Source organism: Bombyx mori, chromosome 27 (assembly GCF_030269925.1).
Source record: "Bombyx mori chromosome 27, ASM3026992v2".
NCBI lineage: Eukaryota > Metazoa > Arthropoda > Insecta > Lepidoptera > Bombycidae > Bombyx > Bombyx mori.
Window position 1 is genome coordinate 4,504,079 of NC_085133.1, and position 19,455 is coordinate 4,523,533.

At 36.3% G+C, this 19,455-nt stretch overlaps 1 protein-coding gene across 7 annotated transcripts in view; it reads right to left on the minus strand.

The window, feature by feature from the left end:
- LOC101743574 (latrophilin Cirl) overlaps positions 1-19,455 on the minus strand; it is a 395,071-nt gene that overhangs the window by 153,356 nt on the left and 222,260 nt on the right. For all 7 annotated transcript variants that reach the window (XM_038020811.2, XM_038020812.2, XM_038020810.2 and 4 more), the window contains one exon: positions 7,462-7,752. In XM_038020811.2, the coding sequence (XP_037876739.1) occupies positions 7,462-7,729 (268 nt within the window). In that variant the 5' untranslated portion in view covers positions 7,730-7,752. The remainder of the gene's footprint in view (positions 1-7,461; positions 7,753-19,455) is intronic.

Consider the following 19,455-nt stretch of genomic DNA (forward strand, 5'->3'; position numbering starts at 1 on the left):
TATTGTAGCAAAAGACCATATAGGTGTAATTTTGAAGATAAAAAAGAAATAGAACAACAAGTTTCAAAATTATTACAAAGAAATTTAATTGAAGAATCGTATAGTCCTTTTGCAGCCCCTGTAACATTAGCCTATAAAAAAGAGGAAGGTAGAAAATCTAGACTATGCATAGATTTTCGTGATTTAAATAAAATAGTGGTTCCTCAGTCGCAACCATTTCCACTGATGGAAGATTTAATGTTAAAAACAAGAAATTGTAAATTTTTCTCCACACTAGACATAAATTCCGCATTCTGGTCTATACCTTTGAAAGTAGAAGATAGGAAGAAAACAGCATTTGTTACTCAAGAAAATCATTTCCAATGGACTTGTTTGCCATTTGGCTTAAAAACCTCACCGGCAATTTTTCAAAGAATACTTACGAGCATTATTAGGAAACACAAATTGTCAAATTTTACAGTAAATTTCATTGATGACATTTTAGTATTTTCCCAGACATTCACTGAACACATACAACATTTATCTCTATTATTGGAAGCAATATCAAAAGAAGGCTTTAGATTAAAATTCTCTAAATGCGTTTTTGCACAGGACTCCGTGAAATACTTAGGCCATATAATTAAAAATAATACAGTTACTCCACTAAAAGATAATGTTATAGCTATAAAAAAATTCCCTGTTCCAAAAACAAAGAAGAATATTCGACAATTTTTAGGTAAAATAAATTTCTATGGGAAATATATACCAAATATATCAATCATATTGGATCCTTTACACAATTTGTTAAGAAAAGATCAAAAATTCATTTGGACAGAAAAATGTCAAGAATCTTTTGATAAAATAAAAAGAATGCTTTGCTTAAAACCTATTTTGGAAATATTTGATCCCGATTTACCTATACATATTTATACAGATGCCAGTATTCAGGGTGTAGGGGCTATTTTGAAACAACCCCAAGTGAATGGAGTAGAAAAGCCATGTGCATATTTTTCAAGGAAATTAAATGATAGTCAAAAACGAAAAAAAGCCATTTATCTGGAATGCTTAGCCATAAAAGAAGCAATAAAGTATTGGCAGCATTGGCTCATAGGGAAAAAATTTAAAGTATTTTCAGACCATAAGCCTCTAGAAAAACTAAATATTAAGGCGAGAACAGATGAAGAACTAGGGGACCTAACATATTACTTATCACAATTTAATTTTGAAGTGATATATTCACCGGGAAAGTATAACTCAGAAGCAGACAGTTTAAGTAGAAACCCTGTATTGGAATCACATGTCAATCAGGAAGAAGTTTTAAAAATTGTAAATTTTATTAAATTAAAAGACATACAAAACGATCAAGAAAAAAACGAAGAAATAAAACTATATAAAAATAAACTAATATTAAAAGACAACATTTACTTTAAAATAATAAGAAACAAAGAAAAAATTATACTCACTGAGGAATTTAGTAAAAAACTAATAAAAAATATTCATTATACATACTGCCATATAGGAATAAGACAAACAGAAAATATAATCAAACCATTCTATGCAGCAACGAATTTAACACGTAATATTAAAAAAATCTGTGATACCTGTGAAATATGCATAAAAAATAAATCTAGAACTAAATTTAAATATGGATTGATGTCTCATTTAGGTCCAGCAACTTACCCTTTTGAAATTGTCTGTGTAGATACCATTGGTGGATTTGGTGGCTCTCGCTCTACAAAAACATATCTACATCTTCTGGTAGACCACTTCACCAGGTATGCCTACATATTGACGTCAAAAACTCAAAATGCAGATGATTTTATAAAGCTTATAAAGAAAGTTGTTCCTGAAAATAAAATTGGAATGATCCTATCCGATCAATACCCAGGAATAAATTCGAAAGAATTCAAAACTTTTTTGGAAAAAGAGAACATACCTATTATATTCACTGCTGTAAATGCACCTTTTTCAAATGGAATTAATGAACGCTTAAATCAAACATTAGTTAACAAAATAAGATGTAGAATTAATGAAAAAAATGGTAAAATAGCATGGACAACTATCGCTCATGAATGTACTCAAAAATATAATGAAACTGAACACACTGTGACAGGATTTTCACCAACATATTTAATGGAAGGAAAAGTTATTAATATCTTGCCAGATGAATTGAAAGAACATAAAACACAAAATGATTTATTACAAGATAGAAAAATTGCTGTCGAAAGAACTATAAAATCACACAATTATAATAAACAACAATTCGACAAAAAAAAACTATATATCCAATTAAAAGTAGGAGATTCTGTATATGTGGAAAATGGTAACCGACTAAATAGAAAAAAATTAGAAGAATTAAAAATTGGACCTTATAAAATTTTAGAGAAAATATCAAACTCAATCTATAAGATAAACACAGGCTACAAAAAATTAGAATCAAACTTATTTCATATTACCAAACTTATACCAGTACCTGTAGAATTTTGAAAAGCTAGAGGGGGAGATGTAAATGAAGCTCTCTTGGCCCTTCATTAATTACATTTAAATTTCCCGCGCATTAGCTTCCACCACTATCATAATAATATTATCTGTGGTGGAAGCTATGTTCATTCCATAATTGGATTTGCTCTCTGGCTTCGGACATTCAAAAATATAACGTGCTTTCTTAATAGATTAAAAAAACTTGCAGATTTAAAAAAGGGTGAAGCAATATCTTTCAATGTTGTTTCTCTTTGCAGGTTCGAAAATAATTATAATAATTGTAAGTGTAGAAATAAGTTAATAAAATAATAATAATAAAAAAACTCTTTGCAGAGCAACAACTTGGTTCTTTGTTTCATTACAAAACACATTACATGTGTATAAATAGATAAGGCCTTTAGTACATATTATATAAATTGGTCAACCGGTCATCGTTCTCGTCGAACCCGTCGCTTACGACGAAGGGCTCGACGAGTAAATTAACCCACAGACACAGCCCACTGAGTTTCTCGCCGGATCTTCTCAGTGGGTCGCGTTTCGGATCCGGGAGTAGATTCTGCGAAGCACGGCTATTGCTAGGGTTCGTGTTAGCGACGTCGTCAGGTTTGAGCCCCGTGAGCTCACCTACAAGCTCGGCGAATCTAGAATAACCCGTCGAGGTTACTAGAATAGGTAGGCAAAAAAAACAAAAATTGGTCAACTGCAAACCCATTATCAAAGCAATCAGCAAATTTGCTAATTAACCCATGATTGTTAGTAGGCAGATCAAATCCAACCCAATTCACAACTATTATACTAAGCAATACAGCGAAAACATATCACAAACTATTGCAACAGACGACTATCGACTAAAACAAAAAGAAGAAAAAAAAAAACGAATAAAACTTTTCATGGCAAGTCCATTGTCATGCAAAATAGTTGAAACAAAGCCGAACAAAGAAGGTCAATGGAGCCGAAATGTTTTGTAAAAACTTTTGTGTGCGTTATATAGCACGGAATACACGCTTCACACCTGTTCTCTCGGCCGCGTAAAGCTTATGCGTGTTACGAAATTCTTTTCCCTGTACTGTCCCGTGAAAATAGTAACTGCATAATTTTTTTGAAGTGAAAACTTCTTTAGAATCGTTGTGATTTCAAACCGGATGCAACGGAAAAAACGACAGGTAAGAGACACAAATACGAAAATGTGTAGGAGGAAGTCAGCAAAGAATGAGACAGAAATATACATACTATTTAATACAGCGCCATCTGTGAGATTTTTTAATACTAACGTGTGTATGAAAGCTCTTGTAGTGAATTTTAATTTAGGATTATACGTGAAATTAAAATATCAATTCACAGAGGGCGCTACCTTACAATTATTTACTAATGACAAAATTTTACATATACTTAAGACGTTTAGGATAATTGTATTTTAATTTTGGAAGGTTTCACTTCTACCACGTGTGAATTGCACACATGTAATTTTTTTGGTTATTTATACAATAACTATACTGAGACCTTAGAACTTATATCTCAAGGTGGTTGACGCATTTACGTTGTAGATGTCTATGGGCTCCAGTAACCACTTAACATCAGGTGGGCTGTGAGCTCATCCACTCATCTAAGCAATAAAAAAAATGCGTTATTTTTAAGGCATACGACACGTCGCCAAGAAATCGCGATGTTGTGTAACAGTAATTACTAGGCAATTACATCTTCAACCTCACGTCTTGAGGTGGAAGTTCATCCACACTGAGGTGTTAATTGACTTCGGTACCAACTAATTTAGTGTTGTCGCATACCTCTGTCAAGGTGGTCGCAAAATTTACAAATACGATATTTTTATCAAAGGTGACCCGGGAATTACGTCTCGCGGGTACATTTGGGGAAATATACAATGTTAATTGTACATATATGTTTAATAGATTAATGAACTCTAATTTAATAAATATAATAAAATATACCTTCACTTCAACTATCCCAAAATTTGTGTGTAAGTATGAATGTAAGTAAGTAGTAAGTTGCGTGTAAGTATGAATGTGTGTGTATGTAAGCATGTCGAGAATTTGTAAAGTTTGTTAATACGTCGCTGAGTAAAGAGATTGGGGCCACTAATTCTAACTACCCTTTTAGATGGTCAACATAAATGATATTACTACAAACAACTTGTGGCAGTAGCCATTATGGAAAACAAGGCATTTGACAGAAGCATGAATCCCGCTAACGACAACTTCAAGATAAGCTTGCATATATCCAAGTTCCGAACAATAACTGGTTTTAACCTTTTTCTAAATAAAACGAATAGAACGTAACGAGAAATTCAATTCACAAAGAAAACAAAGTCATCAGATCTCATAGAAGAGTTCGTAATTCACAAATTACCTTTAAAAAAAAAGGACGCGAAAAGTCACGTGAAATCTTGTTAAGAAAAAAGTACATAGGCACATGATCCTATTAAAACACATTTCCGAAATAAAACACTCGGGAGCCCTTCAAAAACGGCAATGCTTTTTTCTAACCGGATAAAAGGTAAACAAGAGAAATGGTTTTCTAAATGAAGACAAAAGGATTTCACGCGGAAATGTATGAAACGGGACGACCTACCTCGTTGCGAACTGACAAAAATGACATTTGATCCTGTACGAGATGGCTTTTTAAAAAAAATACCTTAATTTAAATGGGGTTTTAATAAGAATCGCAACGTCACATGTACATTTTGCAATAATATAATATTTTTAATACCGGGATGCACGCATGTATGTGTATTTTGTATTTTTCACGCAGTTGTACCAATGACTAGACTCATTTTTAGATGAATCGTTTAAAGATCATAGACTCCTAGAAATAGTCAACTTTGATCAATACATTACAATACGCTAGAACCAAATGTAACCGATAGGGTGAACAATAACTTCAACTTTAGCTTTATTTACCCGTTTTTATTGGAACGTTAAAAAACTCTAGGACTACTAGCACTAGCAGTAATCTATCTAGATGAGAAAACATTAGTAACCTAGTTTAAAACTTATTCCGGGCGACATGAACTCGGAAATATCTCAGAATGATTTACATATCAATATACCTGTCGACACGACCGCTCGGGTCCAACTTTGAAAGCCAAATGACTGAATAAGTCCGAGTTTCAATTTATCACTAAGAGATGGCGCTAGATGTATGAATGAATTGGAAGTTAGATTACACAATTTAAATTCCCCCTTCATGCAAAATAGGGATGGAAAGATGAGGTCTAGGGGGTGCGGAATACATTATACTTGGTAGAGGTGGGGCTGAAATATTTACCTCGCGAGAGTTTGGAAGTGTGCTCGCCGAAGCGGAGCAAAATCTTAATGGATTATGGAATGATTGGACCACTCGGTTTACCTGCTCTGATATTTTTCGTGGTTTTTATTGGTTTCTATACAATTTTAAGCGGTTCACGTCTCAGTGGACCTTTTTTGTTGGGTCTCCGTATTGGATGAAGCAATTAGGGAAAATAACAATTTAATTTTTCCGCCGGGTGTCTGAGCATAATCCAATCGTGTTATGTTTCACTGTTTCGGCTCGGCAATCGATTAGCGGAATGAGTGTTTCGAGATTATTGAAAGGGGTTTCATGAGGATATTGGAGGATTATGCAACGGATTAGTTTTTTGCATTTAGAAGTTTTATATCTCCCTCATCCGTTCAATGGACGAAAGCTATTAAGCTGACAAACAGAACACAATAGTGTTTATTCCTTTAACAGATTGTATATAGCTTCTTCACATAATATCTGTTCATCCGCTCTTTGAGACATTTATGTGGATTGAATATTAGAATGTTTATCTTACTTTAGACTTTATCGATACTTGAAAGGCAAACGTGACTAAGCGACAATAACTGTTTTATACATAAATGATAGGCAATAACCATTTTCGATGCGCAAAAAGAATATATTTCTAGGTCTATTAAAATCATTTCAATCCTACAGCTAGATTCGTTAAAATATAATTTTTTCCAGGTATTTCAACTTTAAATTAGTCTACTGTAAAGTTCACGCATTGTCGCTTAGTCACGTTTGCCTTTCAAGCGTCGTTATGTATTTTTGTTATAAGTTTATAAGTCGAATTGTATGCTACAAATTGTTTGCATCTACATTCGAGAGCTGGTTGCGAGTCTTCTGCGGTACATGTTGCACTTAGAGAAATTGTGTTCAGAACATAAGTACGCCAAATTTCGACAGTACCATTTACAAAATATGAGCAAATGAGTGACGATAACCACTCACCAACAGGTGGACCATACGCTCGTCTGCCCACAGGACAATAAGAAACTAAATGTGTGCATGTTTTTGGTACGGTAACGTTCGTAAAGAAATTAGTCATGTGTGGTGAAATCTGCGATTTCTGTTCGTGTTTAAACAAAAATTTTATAGATTTACATTCACTTTACGCATTGTGTGTTAATTTACACTGGTATTAACCGTGATGAGTAAGTAATGAGTAATACAAAAATCCGTTGTTTCATAGAATTTATGATTTAAGATTAACTGTAGTAAAGAGTTATTTGAATGGTAAAATGTAAAATAACCGGCCTTTGGGACTGAATGCTTCTTAAATTTCAAGCAAACAATAGTTGATGATTTGTTAAAATTAAACTTGATATACTTGTGAACACTGAAAACTATGTTTACTATTTTTTTTTAATTTTTATATTATGTGACCTACAGGTTAATAGATAAACATTTGGACGCCTATATCTATTAATCTTATTAGATAGTATCGCCCACACCCGTCTACTACTGGATATAGGCCTCTTCCAATTTGCACTATTGAATCCAATTTTGGGTTCTCCTCGTTCATTTCTAACTCATCCACTAACATACGTGCCTATGTTTTTTAAATTTTCAATTGAAATTATTTCAAATGGATAACAAATTATTTCTGAGTTTGAGAAGACTGAAGTACTATTTATTACTAATAACAGAAACGATAAACACAGAATAAAATAATATCGAAAGAGCTATCAAAATTGAACTAACCTGAACTCCTGGCTTCAGCGAGCATCCTCCCGTCGAAAACAACCATCACAAGTAGAAACAACATTGTTTTTAACCTATTAAAGCACTTTATATTCGTTTTCGCACTAAGAAGTCTATGTACACGTCCCTCACTAGAGTCCGTCTCATCTCCCCCTCTGTCCTCTAGCAGAGATTTCAGATCCTCTAAGCCCGTCCTCTTCGTCGAAACAGCCTTTTCTAAGGGCTCTAAAGCCATTTTGTGTTTTTTAGTTTCTGAGGTCAAATCCATTGGTTGCCATCTCGTGGATTCATCTGCGAACAAAGAAAATATATGTTAAAAAAACAACTACTAGCTGTTTCTGTTAATTGTACCCAAATATTGGATTAAATATTGAGTAGGTTTTAAAGAAAACGACTAAGCTACTAATGCCTCTCTTAATTGGGAACTGTTAAATTTTGAATTCAGAAAAAATGGTTTATATTGATCACAGATTTGGAACAGCTTTAAATCTACTTCAAGTTTAGATAGATACTGATTTTAAAATCCAATAAAAACTTCTATTTGAATAAACTTCACGACACAAATGACTGATAAAGTGCTCACTTATGAACACATCGCGAACATACATAGATAGTTTTTCGCGACTTGTTTTAAATAATAAAAATGTTTGTAGCGCTGTGATACAACACGTACTGAGTGGCATCGAAATATGACTGTTCTGTAGAGGGAAACAAACAATACCAATGATGCGGTCTCTTAAATGACTGTACCTCATGTATGACGTATCATCATACGTCAGAAACAAAATGTCGGATATGTAACTTGATTTATAATATTTATTAAATGAAGTGAATCTGGATATGGTGCTAAAAGTACCTACATTACAGTAATTACATGTGTAATTATTTATGTAATTACACGTGTACAAGTGTTCAACACTTCATAAGCTTTTTTCGAAGCTTGATAATTGAAATTGATGATTCTTATATTGAAATTAATTTAAAGGCGACGAACTTCCCGTTCTTCAACATCTAATTCGTGCTTATAAAATAAATACATTTTTTTCTAACCAGAAATAGGTGTATAGAAATATGTACGTGCTTCTTACTTTGTAAAATACGACATTCCATACAATCATTAATCCTTTGAAATTTATCAAAATCATCCTTAGAAGACGTTTTCAACATAAGGACATCAACTGCCAAAATTTCTAGTTTTTAGGTCTTAGACTCTGCGATGACGAATCGCCCTATTTGTTATGACAAAGGATTGCTACTTTCCCGTGTAAGTGCTTCAATAACCAATAATCATAAGATAGGAGCTCGTACGATCAAGAGAAATAAAATAAAACTTGACAAGATACGAAACATGATGCATATAAAGAAATTAAATTCTGAATGTATAAAGTCCGTAGAATGTAGATAGATAACATTACATTGCTAAGTAAAAACCATATATATGCAGTACCGAAAGAGACTCGATGTTTTCTGATGTTAGGCCATAGGCACACCCAAATCCGGTGTCTCCCGCTAAGTAACTGTACTTAAACCTCATTTGGACAGGTCACAGGGCATGGAGGGAGGGAGCAGTATTTCAGAGCTTATGCTTAGGTGGGTGGTACGGCCGAAAAAGATGATGAGATCATCTTAAATAATTCCTGAGCTCTAGATTTACGAATGGGGCTTCTAAATAATAATATATGTATACAGATAAATTCGCGCAGATGTAGTAATAAGGTACAAAGATTTTTTTTCTATATTAGTATGATTAAAAAAAACATTTCAGTAACTTTCGAATATACACACAAAAACTAAAAAAAAACGTATTCAATATGTTAACAATCATATTTTTATTGCAGTGAACAGGAATTGTGAAATGTTTTGGATTCACATTATTATTACTTCAAACATTGCCTTTAAATTATAAATACATAAATCGTTGTTTATTTAATTGTAAAATTGAATATTTTTGCCGAAACAAAGCGCGTTTTCGGCTCCAATCGGTCTGCAGATTAAATATTAATTTACGTCAGTAAGCATGCTTTATTTACAAATGCGTTTTATATTTCAATATGTTTTTACGAAATGTTTTATATGTTAGTGGTATGGTTTCCTGAAACAAAGGCAGATGTCACGCGTGGTGGGTATTAACTAAAATGAAATCCAGGTCGAAATAACCTTTTCCAAAGGTTTTATAATTGCAATTATTGCGAAGAGTCCACCTCCACTTAATATTGCTGGTGCCAGCAATGGGCAATAAGTATACTGGTGGTAGGACCTCTTGTGAGTCCGCGCGGGTAGGTACCACCACCCTGCCTATTTCTGCCGTGAAGCAGTAATGCGTTTCGGTTTGAAGGGTGGGGCAGCCGTTGTAACTATACTGAGATCTTAGAAGTTATATCTCAAGATGGGTGGCGCATTTACGTTGTAGATTTCTATGGGCTTCAGTAACCACTGTGTAACCAGGTGGGCTGTGAGCTCGACCATCCATCTAAGTAATAAAAAAAACGGTAGGGTCAATTTATGCTTCCCTTCCGCCTCAAGTCATTTTCTCCCTAATGAAGATCGTGGCTTCGACGGCCACTCTGCAGCAATATACTGCACTTGCTATGATCTTCGACCTGAAGGGCCTGAGGTATTGGCCTTTTGAGTACTTCGGTCACCTAATCCGACCAAAGGCCGTGGCTTTTTCTCCGAGGTCTTTTAATTTATGCATAGCTTATGATCAATTTATGTTGTCATCCGTTTACGTAGTAGATTGCATTTTTCGCTTCGGTGACGGTTCATGGAACTAATTTCAAGTCTGGACCTACACCGAGATCAAGTCTTAAGCGCATAGCTATTAGAAAGATATAGGCCAGACGTTGATATAGGAGTTATAGTAAAAATAGGTTTATGAGTTTACACGCGTCTAACTACAAGTACTTTTGACAGGACCAACGCCCCGTCATGACGTATGCAAGCGTAGTGTTCGCTCACGCGGCCCGCACCAACTTGAAACCCCTTCAGGTAATACAATCCCGATTCTGCAGGATAGCCGTCGGAGCACCATGGTTCCAGAGGAACGTGGACCTCCACGATGACCTGGAGCTCGACCCCGTCAGTAAGTATCTACAGTCGGCATCGCTGCGCCACTTTGAGAAGGCGGCACGACATGAGAACCCTCTTGTCGTGGCCGCCGGAAACTACATACCCGATCCTGTAGACCGTTTGGTAAACCGTCGACGTCGCCCAAAGCACGTCATCACGGATCCTCCTGATCCACTAACGGTGCTTTTAGGCAATACAAGCACCGGTCACCGTCCTCGCCGAACCCGTCGCTTGCGACGAAGGGCTCGACGAGCGAATTAACCCACAGACACAGCCCACTGAGTTTCTCGCCGGATCTTCTCAGTGGGTCGCGCTTCCGATCCGGTGGTAGATTCTGCGAAGCACTGCTCTTGCTAGGGCGGTGTTAGCAATTCTCCGGTTTGAGCCCCGCGAGCTCACCTACACAAGCTAGGGTAAGCTGAAATAGCCTCTCAAGGCTATCAGCATAGGTAGGAAAAAAAAAAAAAAAAAAAAAAAAAAAAAAAAAAAAAAAAAAAAAAAAAAAAAAAAAAAAAAGGATAGAAAAATAGTGTGACGATGTTTTTTTTTGTTTTTTTTTTTGTTGCTAGATGGGTGGACGATCTCACAGCTCACTTGGTGTTAAGTGATTACCGGAGCAACGACATCTACAATAGACTACGTGTAGACATCTAAAACGTAAATGCCGCCACCCACCTTGAGATATGAGTTCTAAGACCTCAGTATAGTTACAACGGCTGCCCCACCCTTCAAACCGAAACGCATTACTGCTTCGCGGCAGAAATAGGCAGGTTGATGGTACCTACCCATGCGGACTCAGTCCTACCATCAGTAATTATGCAAATTAAAATTTTGCGGGTTTGATTTTTATTACACGATGTTATTCCTTCACCGCGGAAGTCGGTCATGAACATTTGTTAAGTACGTATTTCATTTGTTGAAAAATTGGCACTCGCCTGGGATTCGAACACTAGTGCATCGCTCAGCACGAATGCACCGTGTTATTTACTATTAGTAATACTGGTAGTAGGGCGTATTGTAGGCACGCAAGGGTTGGGCGTTATGGATTACAGTGTAGCGACAGCCGTCATACAATACAATTCGAAGTGTACCGTTGCGAAGTCTGATTTGCGATAACCACTTAAGATACGAGAGCTCTTTCGCAAAGAAAATAGGTAAATACGGCCAATACATTCCTTACAATAATGGCAGCGAAATATGCCTCTTGATAGACTTGGATTGCATCTCATATATGTAAACTAAACGGCAATCTTCACTATGTCATACCTAAGTGCTGTAAAACACAATACTCGGAGTGATAAGTCAGTTAGTTCCTCGTCCGCGCGAATCTGGAATAAGAAGGAAAAAAGCCCAGCTCGACTTCCATCGATGTTAAATAAGAAACCCATCCTTTTTGCATCTAAATGTACTCTCAACAAAAGCTGATGGTTCACGAATGAATTCTCATCGCTCAAAAACATTATTCGACAATTTAATAACACCGCAATTCGTATACAAAGCAATTTTAACTCAATTAAACTTTTTCTCGCAACTAATACGATGCGAACATTTCAAAGATGAATCTAAACGCCGCCCGCAAAAAAAAAACCGAACAACATAATAACCACAATCGTTCGGAAAGCAATAAATTTTGTATTTTTTTTTTACAACAAACGAGAAATAAGATGGAAAAAAAATTTGCTGTTGTATATTGGCGCGAAAATAAGCACAAACATGAACGCTCCCGACAATCTAATAAGCAATTCATCAAGGGATGTGACAGTGTGTTATAGCGGCGTCATGAGGAGGGGGCTGGGGGGTTGGGGGGTCATGCATTGAAGACACCTGCGTCCCACTAACGTAGATAAAGCTGGAATATGAACATGCTTCTGAAGCTTTAAGCCTAGACTTGAGTCTGGGTAAAGGTTTTGTGAATTTAATTTTTGTTCATAGTACCTTCATAAATCGATTAAAGTAAGAGTGCAATAAGCTTTAATTTTTTTTTTCATAAGCCAAAATGCATTATTTGCAATAAAATGAGCCCTTAAGTTTTAAGTATTAATTTATAGTTCTATGATATATTCTTTTTTTTTATGCTCTTGTAAGCGCAGACGAGCATACGGCTCACCTGATGGTGAGTGGATACAATCGCCCATGGACGTGAGCAATGCCAGGGGCAGAGCCAAGCCGCTGCCTACCGTTAGAGTTTATGAGATATGATCGCACAATTCATTTAGTGTGTCATATAACGTCCACTTGTTCACCTGGATACCTTAGTGAGGAATTCCACTCTGGGTAATATCTAGTCCACACGTCTCTTACAAATAATAAAAATACCGTCTAACTTTCGATTAATATGATCGAGATCCGAGCTCACTGAATTATTTATGTGACTATATATTTTTGGAACGAAGAACCATGCGGAGGGGTACCCTAACCAGGAAAAAACGTCCGTAACATAAGATTTTTATTAATAATGCACACAGTGTACGACTTCACTTAGTAATAACGTACAAAAAATAACATATTTTTTTATCATTAATTGACAACGATCTCAGAGCGTTCGTTTGCGCAATACACTGACTCTTATGAAAACAACCGTGAATGAAGTGTACCACAATAAGTTCGCACGTTACCGAATGACCGTGGGTTGTTGCGAAACCTCGAGTTTTATTTTCTTTATACCTCGAATAGAACTTAAAATTAATATTTTTATAATAAGGAACTTCGTTCCTATCCGGTGTCCCACGACACCACACATCCTTGTTTGCCAATATATATGACAAACATTCGAAGCCCGAATAGAATTACGAAAGTTAAAAAACGAATCCAATAAGACAAAGCATCGCTCCCAACACTGACAAACATCGGATAGTAGATACAATAGAAGATGCATTACCTAGCGTCCGACAGATCAGAGCCCAGGTGCACCAATCTACCAGCCAAAGCTTGGTCATTAATCTTCTGAGTCCGTTCTTATCCGGCCACATGCGCGCACCCAGTTTTAGAATTTGAACGTGTAACGTTTTAAGTGGCATGTGTATCGTGCATGCAAAATTTTCGTGTAAATTTTCGTTTAGGATCTAGTTTAATTTCTAAAATTCTATAGGATAGCTGTAATTTGAATTTAGTTTGGTTTAATCGAATTAAAAACAAATCCGCGTATGTTTTTTTTTTGCTTAGATGGGTAAACAAACTCATGGGTTATCTGGTGTTATGTGGTTACCGGAGGCTTCAGAAATTACAACATGAATACCGCCACTCACCTCAAGACATAAGACCTTTAGACCTATGTAAAAATTGTCTCACCCTTCAAACCGACTGCTCTGAGGCAGAAATAGGCTGAATGGTAGTTCTTACCCGTGCTCACTTAGTGTATACCCTACCACCAATAAAGGCCTGTCTATAAGGCCTGTCTCAGCAAAATAATTATTTTAAGCTTCGACCGTTTACTGTTAGTATAGCATAGCATTATTCAAATATTTGTATATTTCTGCTACATTTTGATTTTGTGACTTAAAGTTCTGTAAAAAACACATTTGTAAAGAATTTGGTTTTATTGATCTACTTTATCATCTCAAGATAGAGAGATCTTAAGTAGCAAGATGACTTTTGAAATACAAAAAGTTTTATCGAAACCAATCTATCAAATCGGAGACACATTTCTGTTATAAATTTGTTAAATATGAAAAATAAAAGAAAACGGTTTACCATCTGCGTATCGAAGATCCTAGAATAATCTACACAATATGGCATATATAAATAAATAGTAGTTAGTAAATGAGAATCAGCTATGAATAAGAATTCAGTATTCTGATATATACATACATTCGACATTGACAGAATTCGCACGTAAAGTGGGAACAACTTGGACAGTTGCGATCATGGCCACGTTTCAACGATATTTTCTATATCTAAGTGCCGACACTGGCACAGAGAAATAGGGTTGACAGTTCGTCGTATAGTACAACTAATATATGATATTTATCTGATTTCTGGAAGGCCAGAAAGTTTTACAATTCGAACTTAGGTTGTTTCGGTTGGTTTCACTGTTTGTCTAACGAAATTACTTCGCTTCAGTAGTAAGCAGTATTTCATCGGTTTTGGCGAATCGTATCCAGAATTAAACTATTTTTACCGTTTATCTTGTCTGTGTTTTTAGCGCTATTGGCGGTTTTTCGGACACTGTATAGTTTACATAGCCACGCACTACTGTTAGTCGTAAAAGCATTTTTAATTATGTAAATAAAAAATTTAACGCTAAACGAAATAGTAAAAATGTACAGAGAATTTAAGAAGAAGAGATTTAATTTAAAAAAAAATTCAAGTTCATCAGTGTGTTGCGTTCCCAAAGGCTGCGGCAATAAATTTCTACTCGATCTAACAAGAATAGATGCACCCAGAATTACTCTAGACACAATATGGATTTGCAATAAATATTCGTATACATTTATAAACTCCGAATCTCACATGTCTCATCTATTTTAAGTGAACGCTTTCATCAGTCTCTCTTCTCTAAGTTGCCTAAAGTTAAACACACATATTAGTTAATTTACCTGCTATTTCGCTTAATTTGTTTTTGGTTATCTTGTCTTAAAATACAATATCTGAATTTTTTATCTGATTTTCACACTTTATTTCATTAGAATATTATCTTTCAACAAAGACTTTCGCGTGATCGAAACTCCTGTGTGATTATCACATTTTTTTAAAACTGTTAGCTTTTCGTTAGTGGGTTACCCTAACCCAATGTCCCTCGTTTAAGTCCAAAGAATCCGAATATTGTTTAAGTCCCCCCGGAGTCGCAAAATTCGGACCTACTCTGAGACATTTGCAGGTGTTATGACTTATATCAATGGCCAAACTGTTATTACGGTATTTTGGGATAGCAGGTTCACGACTAATTTTTGTAGCATTAATATCCTTAAGGTATTATTTAACAAAAGACTTAGATCATAATATGTTAATTAAAATATAGATACCGTTAATTATTTTAACAGTATCAGCTAAATGTTTTGTAGCTGAAGTATGAAAGAATTGAATTGATTTAATTAAATCAATTTCCAGTAAATTCAATCAAATATTCTTTGGAACAATCAACTCTTCGTAAATAAATTTCTGAAACGATCAACGTGTAAACATTACACGAACTTTTTGATTTATCGCCCCTCCTTGCTGATTTTAATTAAACTGAAACATGTTGCAGCTAACACTTGACGGGATTGCCGTAAATCGAATTAAATTTGAATAAGTAGCTGTAGACAGCTCTGTGAAGAAATATAAACAGTAATTTATCCTGACGATTCGAGGTCCATACCTCTTGGGCTCCGGGGAGGGCCACAGGTGCCGTTTCCCTCCGCTCGAACCCGAGTCGTGACGGATTGTTTGTTTTGCCACCCGAATACCTGTAACTTTGCTCTCTTGTACCCCTTGTTTTGTGAATTTGCAGTTGCAGCGAAACGTTTAAGGCCCGGGCTTACGTGTCAACACTCCTTACGGTCGGAAGGACGGAAACGTACCAGTGTACTTTATTATATGTAGTTGAAACATAAACCTTAATATGTAACTATAAGAGTTATTTGTTGCAGATAATTTAATTTCAATTCACAGTTCAAATGTACGTTGAAATTCGAGGTTGGCACCAACATTGTGTTGGCCATATTTAGGCATATTTCCCAATTGAATGGTTGCCAAATTGAGGCCGGTATCTAAAGCATTAGGTAAACAAGTATAAAGCTCCAATTAAGTTCAAAAAAGCACAGACAAAAGGGTAGACAGGTTCGTAAACATTTAAAATTAATCGTATCTTATCGTATTATTTTACGTCTGATTAGTTGAAATAGCTGGCATTATTCTTTAAAAAGGTGCGCTAGTTGTGTGCAATCTAAATTTAGAAATGGCTGCTCGGAGTTGAACGTAAATTCTTGGTAGTTGGAGCTTTTGAGGAACAAAATAGAGAAGATTGGCGATTTAGTTCCTGATCGAGGATTCTAAAAGTAATTATCAAGAACAACCTTTGTTGGTCCAATCAAACTGATTTAGATGGATGACTTTATCTTATTCCACTGAATCGTGATAAAATATATGCATTTTTTTTGTTGCCCTTTTAGGCAGACGAGCATACGGCCCACCTGATGGTGAGTGGTTACCGTCGCCCATGGACTTCAGCAATGCCAGGGGCAGAGCCAAGTCGCTGCCTACCGCTTAATACTCTTCACAAGCCTCGTTTGAAGAAGGACATGTCATAGCGCTCGGGAAACACCGTTGAGAGGAGGTCATTCCATAGCCGGATGGTACGTGGCAAAAAAGACCTCTGGAACGCACTGTGGATGACCGCAGTGGCTCCAGGTAGTATGGATGGACTCTACTCCCGTGGCGGGCAGTGCGATGGTAAAAACGAGATTTCGGTATCATCTCGAACAATTCCTCAGAGCACTCCCCATGGAACATACGGTACAGAATACAGAGGGAACCGAAGTTCCTCCGCAGACACAGGGGTTTAACATAGCATTTGTAGCAAATTACAAACAGGAACGAAATTGTGAGATTAAAATCTAAAGAAGAGATAGAGAAGGCAACTACGCGATTCTCATACATTCAATTGAAATTGGGTTTTCAATAATCATTATTTAAATATAATTACGAGATCGGGTCGTTTTCGCTCCGATTTTGTACCACACAATAAACATTAGTTTGTGTTAGGGCCGGGTTAAAATTTCATAGCCTTAACCAGCAGTGCACTGTCGGGTCTCTGTCCGTCGGAACAAGTCGCTTTTTACATTGATTTACCGGCGTATGTGCATTTAAATGCATTATTGGTCAAGGGATATTTATGGAGTCGTTTTCTACTTTGTTTTGACTTTGATGCCCTTTTAAATACTATATTAGATTACATAGAATTTAGTTTATGGTGATATTTTGCTTACAATGAATCATTGGCTCGTAGATCTTTAAGAGATCTAAACATGTATGTAAATGAATTATATTAAAGTATCTGTATGACTTTCAAGTGAAGGTTTAATTAAAGTTTTTTTTATTGCTTGAATGGGAGGACGAGTTCACAGCCCAACTGGTATTATCGGATCGTCCATAGAGATCTACAATGTAAATAGCCCACCCTTCAAACCGAAAAACATTTTTGCTTCACGACAGAAATAGGCAGGGTGGTGATATCTACCCATGCGAACTCACACATAGTCCTTCCACTAGTAGTCTAAACAGAGCTACTTGAGTCATAGACTATAGATGAACGTAAAATTGTAACATCAAAAGTGCTGCTTTCAAATAAAAGTGCAAAAATTTATCGACTCGTAAATTTGAAAGGAAATTTTCTGGAAAATCTCTTCAACAAATGACTCGTGACTAAAGTATTCTACCATTGAGCTCGTAACATTACGACTGGTGGCATAGTTTCCGATCTCCCTAACTACGATAAGCATCTAGACTCCATGCCATTTGCAGTTGGAGCTAGAGCACTACACAGCTTTGGGAATGGATTGTAGAGGGCAATTTAAATTTCTGATTTTTGTTATTTGCTTTCATGTAATTGTGATTTTTATCAAGCGAAATTGGATTCAAAATTTTTTTTATACGGTTTGAAGTAAGTATATTCTGCAAAGAATCCTCCATCGAATCTTCTTTGTAGAACTACCGTTATACTTTTCTTTTCTTTGCTCTCGATTCTCAAAGCCTTTAGGAAACAATAAAAAACAAGTTTTGCGTTGCCAAAATTTTAATCAATCACAACCCATCCTCATACCATATTAAAAACAATTTCCTGATTCGATGTTCACAAAAATTCAGACAAATCGTCGAATACATTCTCCGCTAAGTCACCCGCTGTCAATTCAGTACGCTCTGAAATTTTCATACCCAAAGTGCTTTCCTGTTGTCTCGTTAAGAAAATTCTCTTTTGTTCGCGTCATGTCGTTTTGTATACTCATGAATTCTAGTTTTATGTGAATTGATTTTGACAATACTCAGCGTTTAGAACGGTAAACTTAATGGTATGTATAAAACAACAAACGAAAAGAATTCTCCAATTTCGTGCCACTCCACGATTATCGCGCATACCTTATGCTAAAACCATTTAGAATCATCAATCTTGCTCACAAACAAAAGTATAATTAAATTTAAATATACCCATGTAGCTTGACGTTAGCGCCCTTGACACTCCCATGAAAATTATCCAAGGATGCTAATTACCTAAATAGGAAAGATAGCAAAACGTAAAGCCAAACTCATTAACGTTGGACACCTAATGGGATTTGATGAGAGAATGGATGAAAACGCGAACAATTCCCCGGGGCTCGTTTAAGCATGATTTATTGAGGTTTCCTCTGTTGCAGCGAAACTAAATTTCGTGACATCATCGCGAATAGAAACGGTTTTTTATTTCTTATAGTTGTAGTAATAGGTTTTTCTTGTTCTTTAGTGTGATACGGGTGTGGTGTTTTTTTTTTTGCCTTTGTAAGCAGACGAGCACACGGCCCACCTGATGGTGAGTGGTTACCGTCGCCCATGGACTTCAGCAATGCCAAGGGCAGAGTCAGGCCGCTGCCTACTGCTTAATACTCTCCACAAGCCTCGTTTGAAGAAGGACATGTCATAGCGCTCGGGAAACACCGTGGAGGGGAGCTCATTCCATAGCCGGATGGTACGTGGCAAAAAAGATCTCTGGAAACGCACTGTGGATGACCGCAGTGGCTCCAGGTAGTATGGATGAACTCTACTCCGGTGGCGGGCGGTGCGATGGTAAAAACGAGACGTTGGTATCATCTCGAACAATTCCTCAGAGCACTCCCCATGGAACATGCGATACAAAATACAGAGGTAACCGATTTGGCTGGGATCACGTTATACAATAATTGTCATAAAATAACCCACAAAATAAGTGGTTGCAAGGCGTATTTTGGACGCGCACGGGTAGAGCGCCACCGTCCTGCC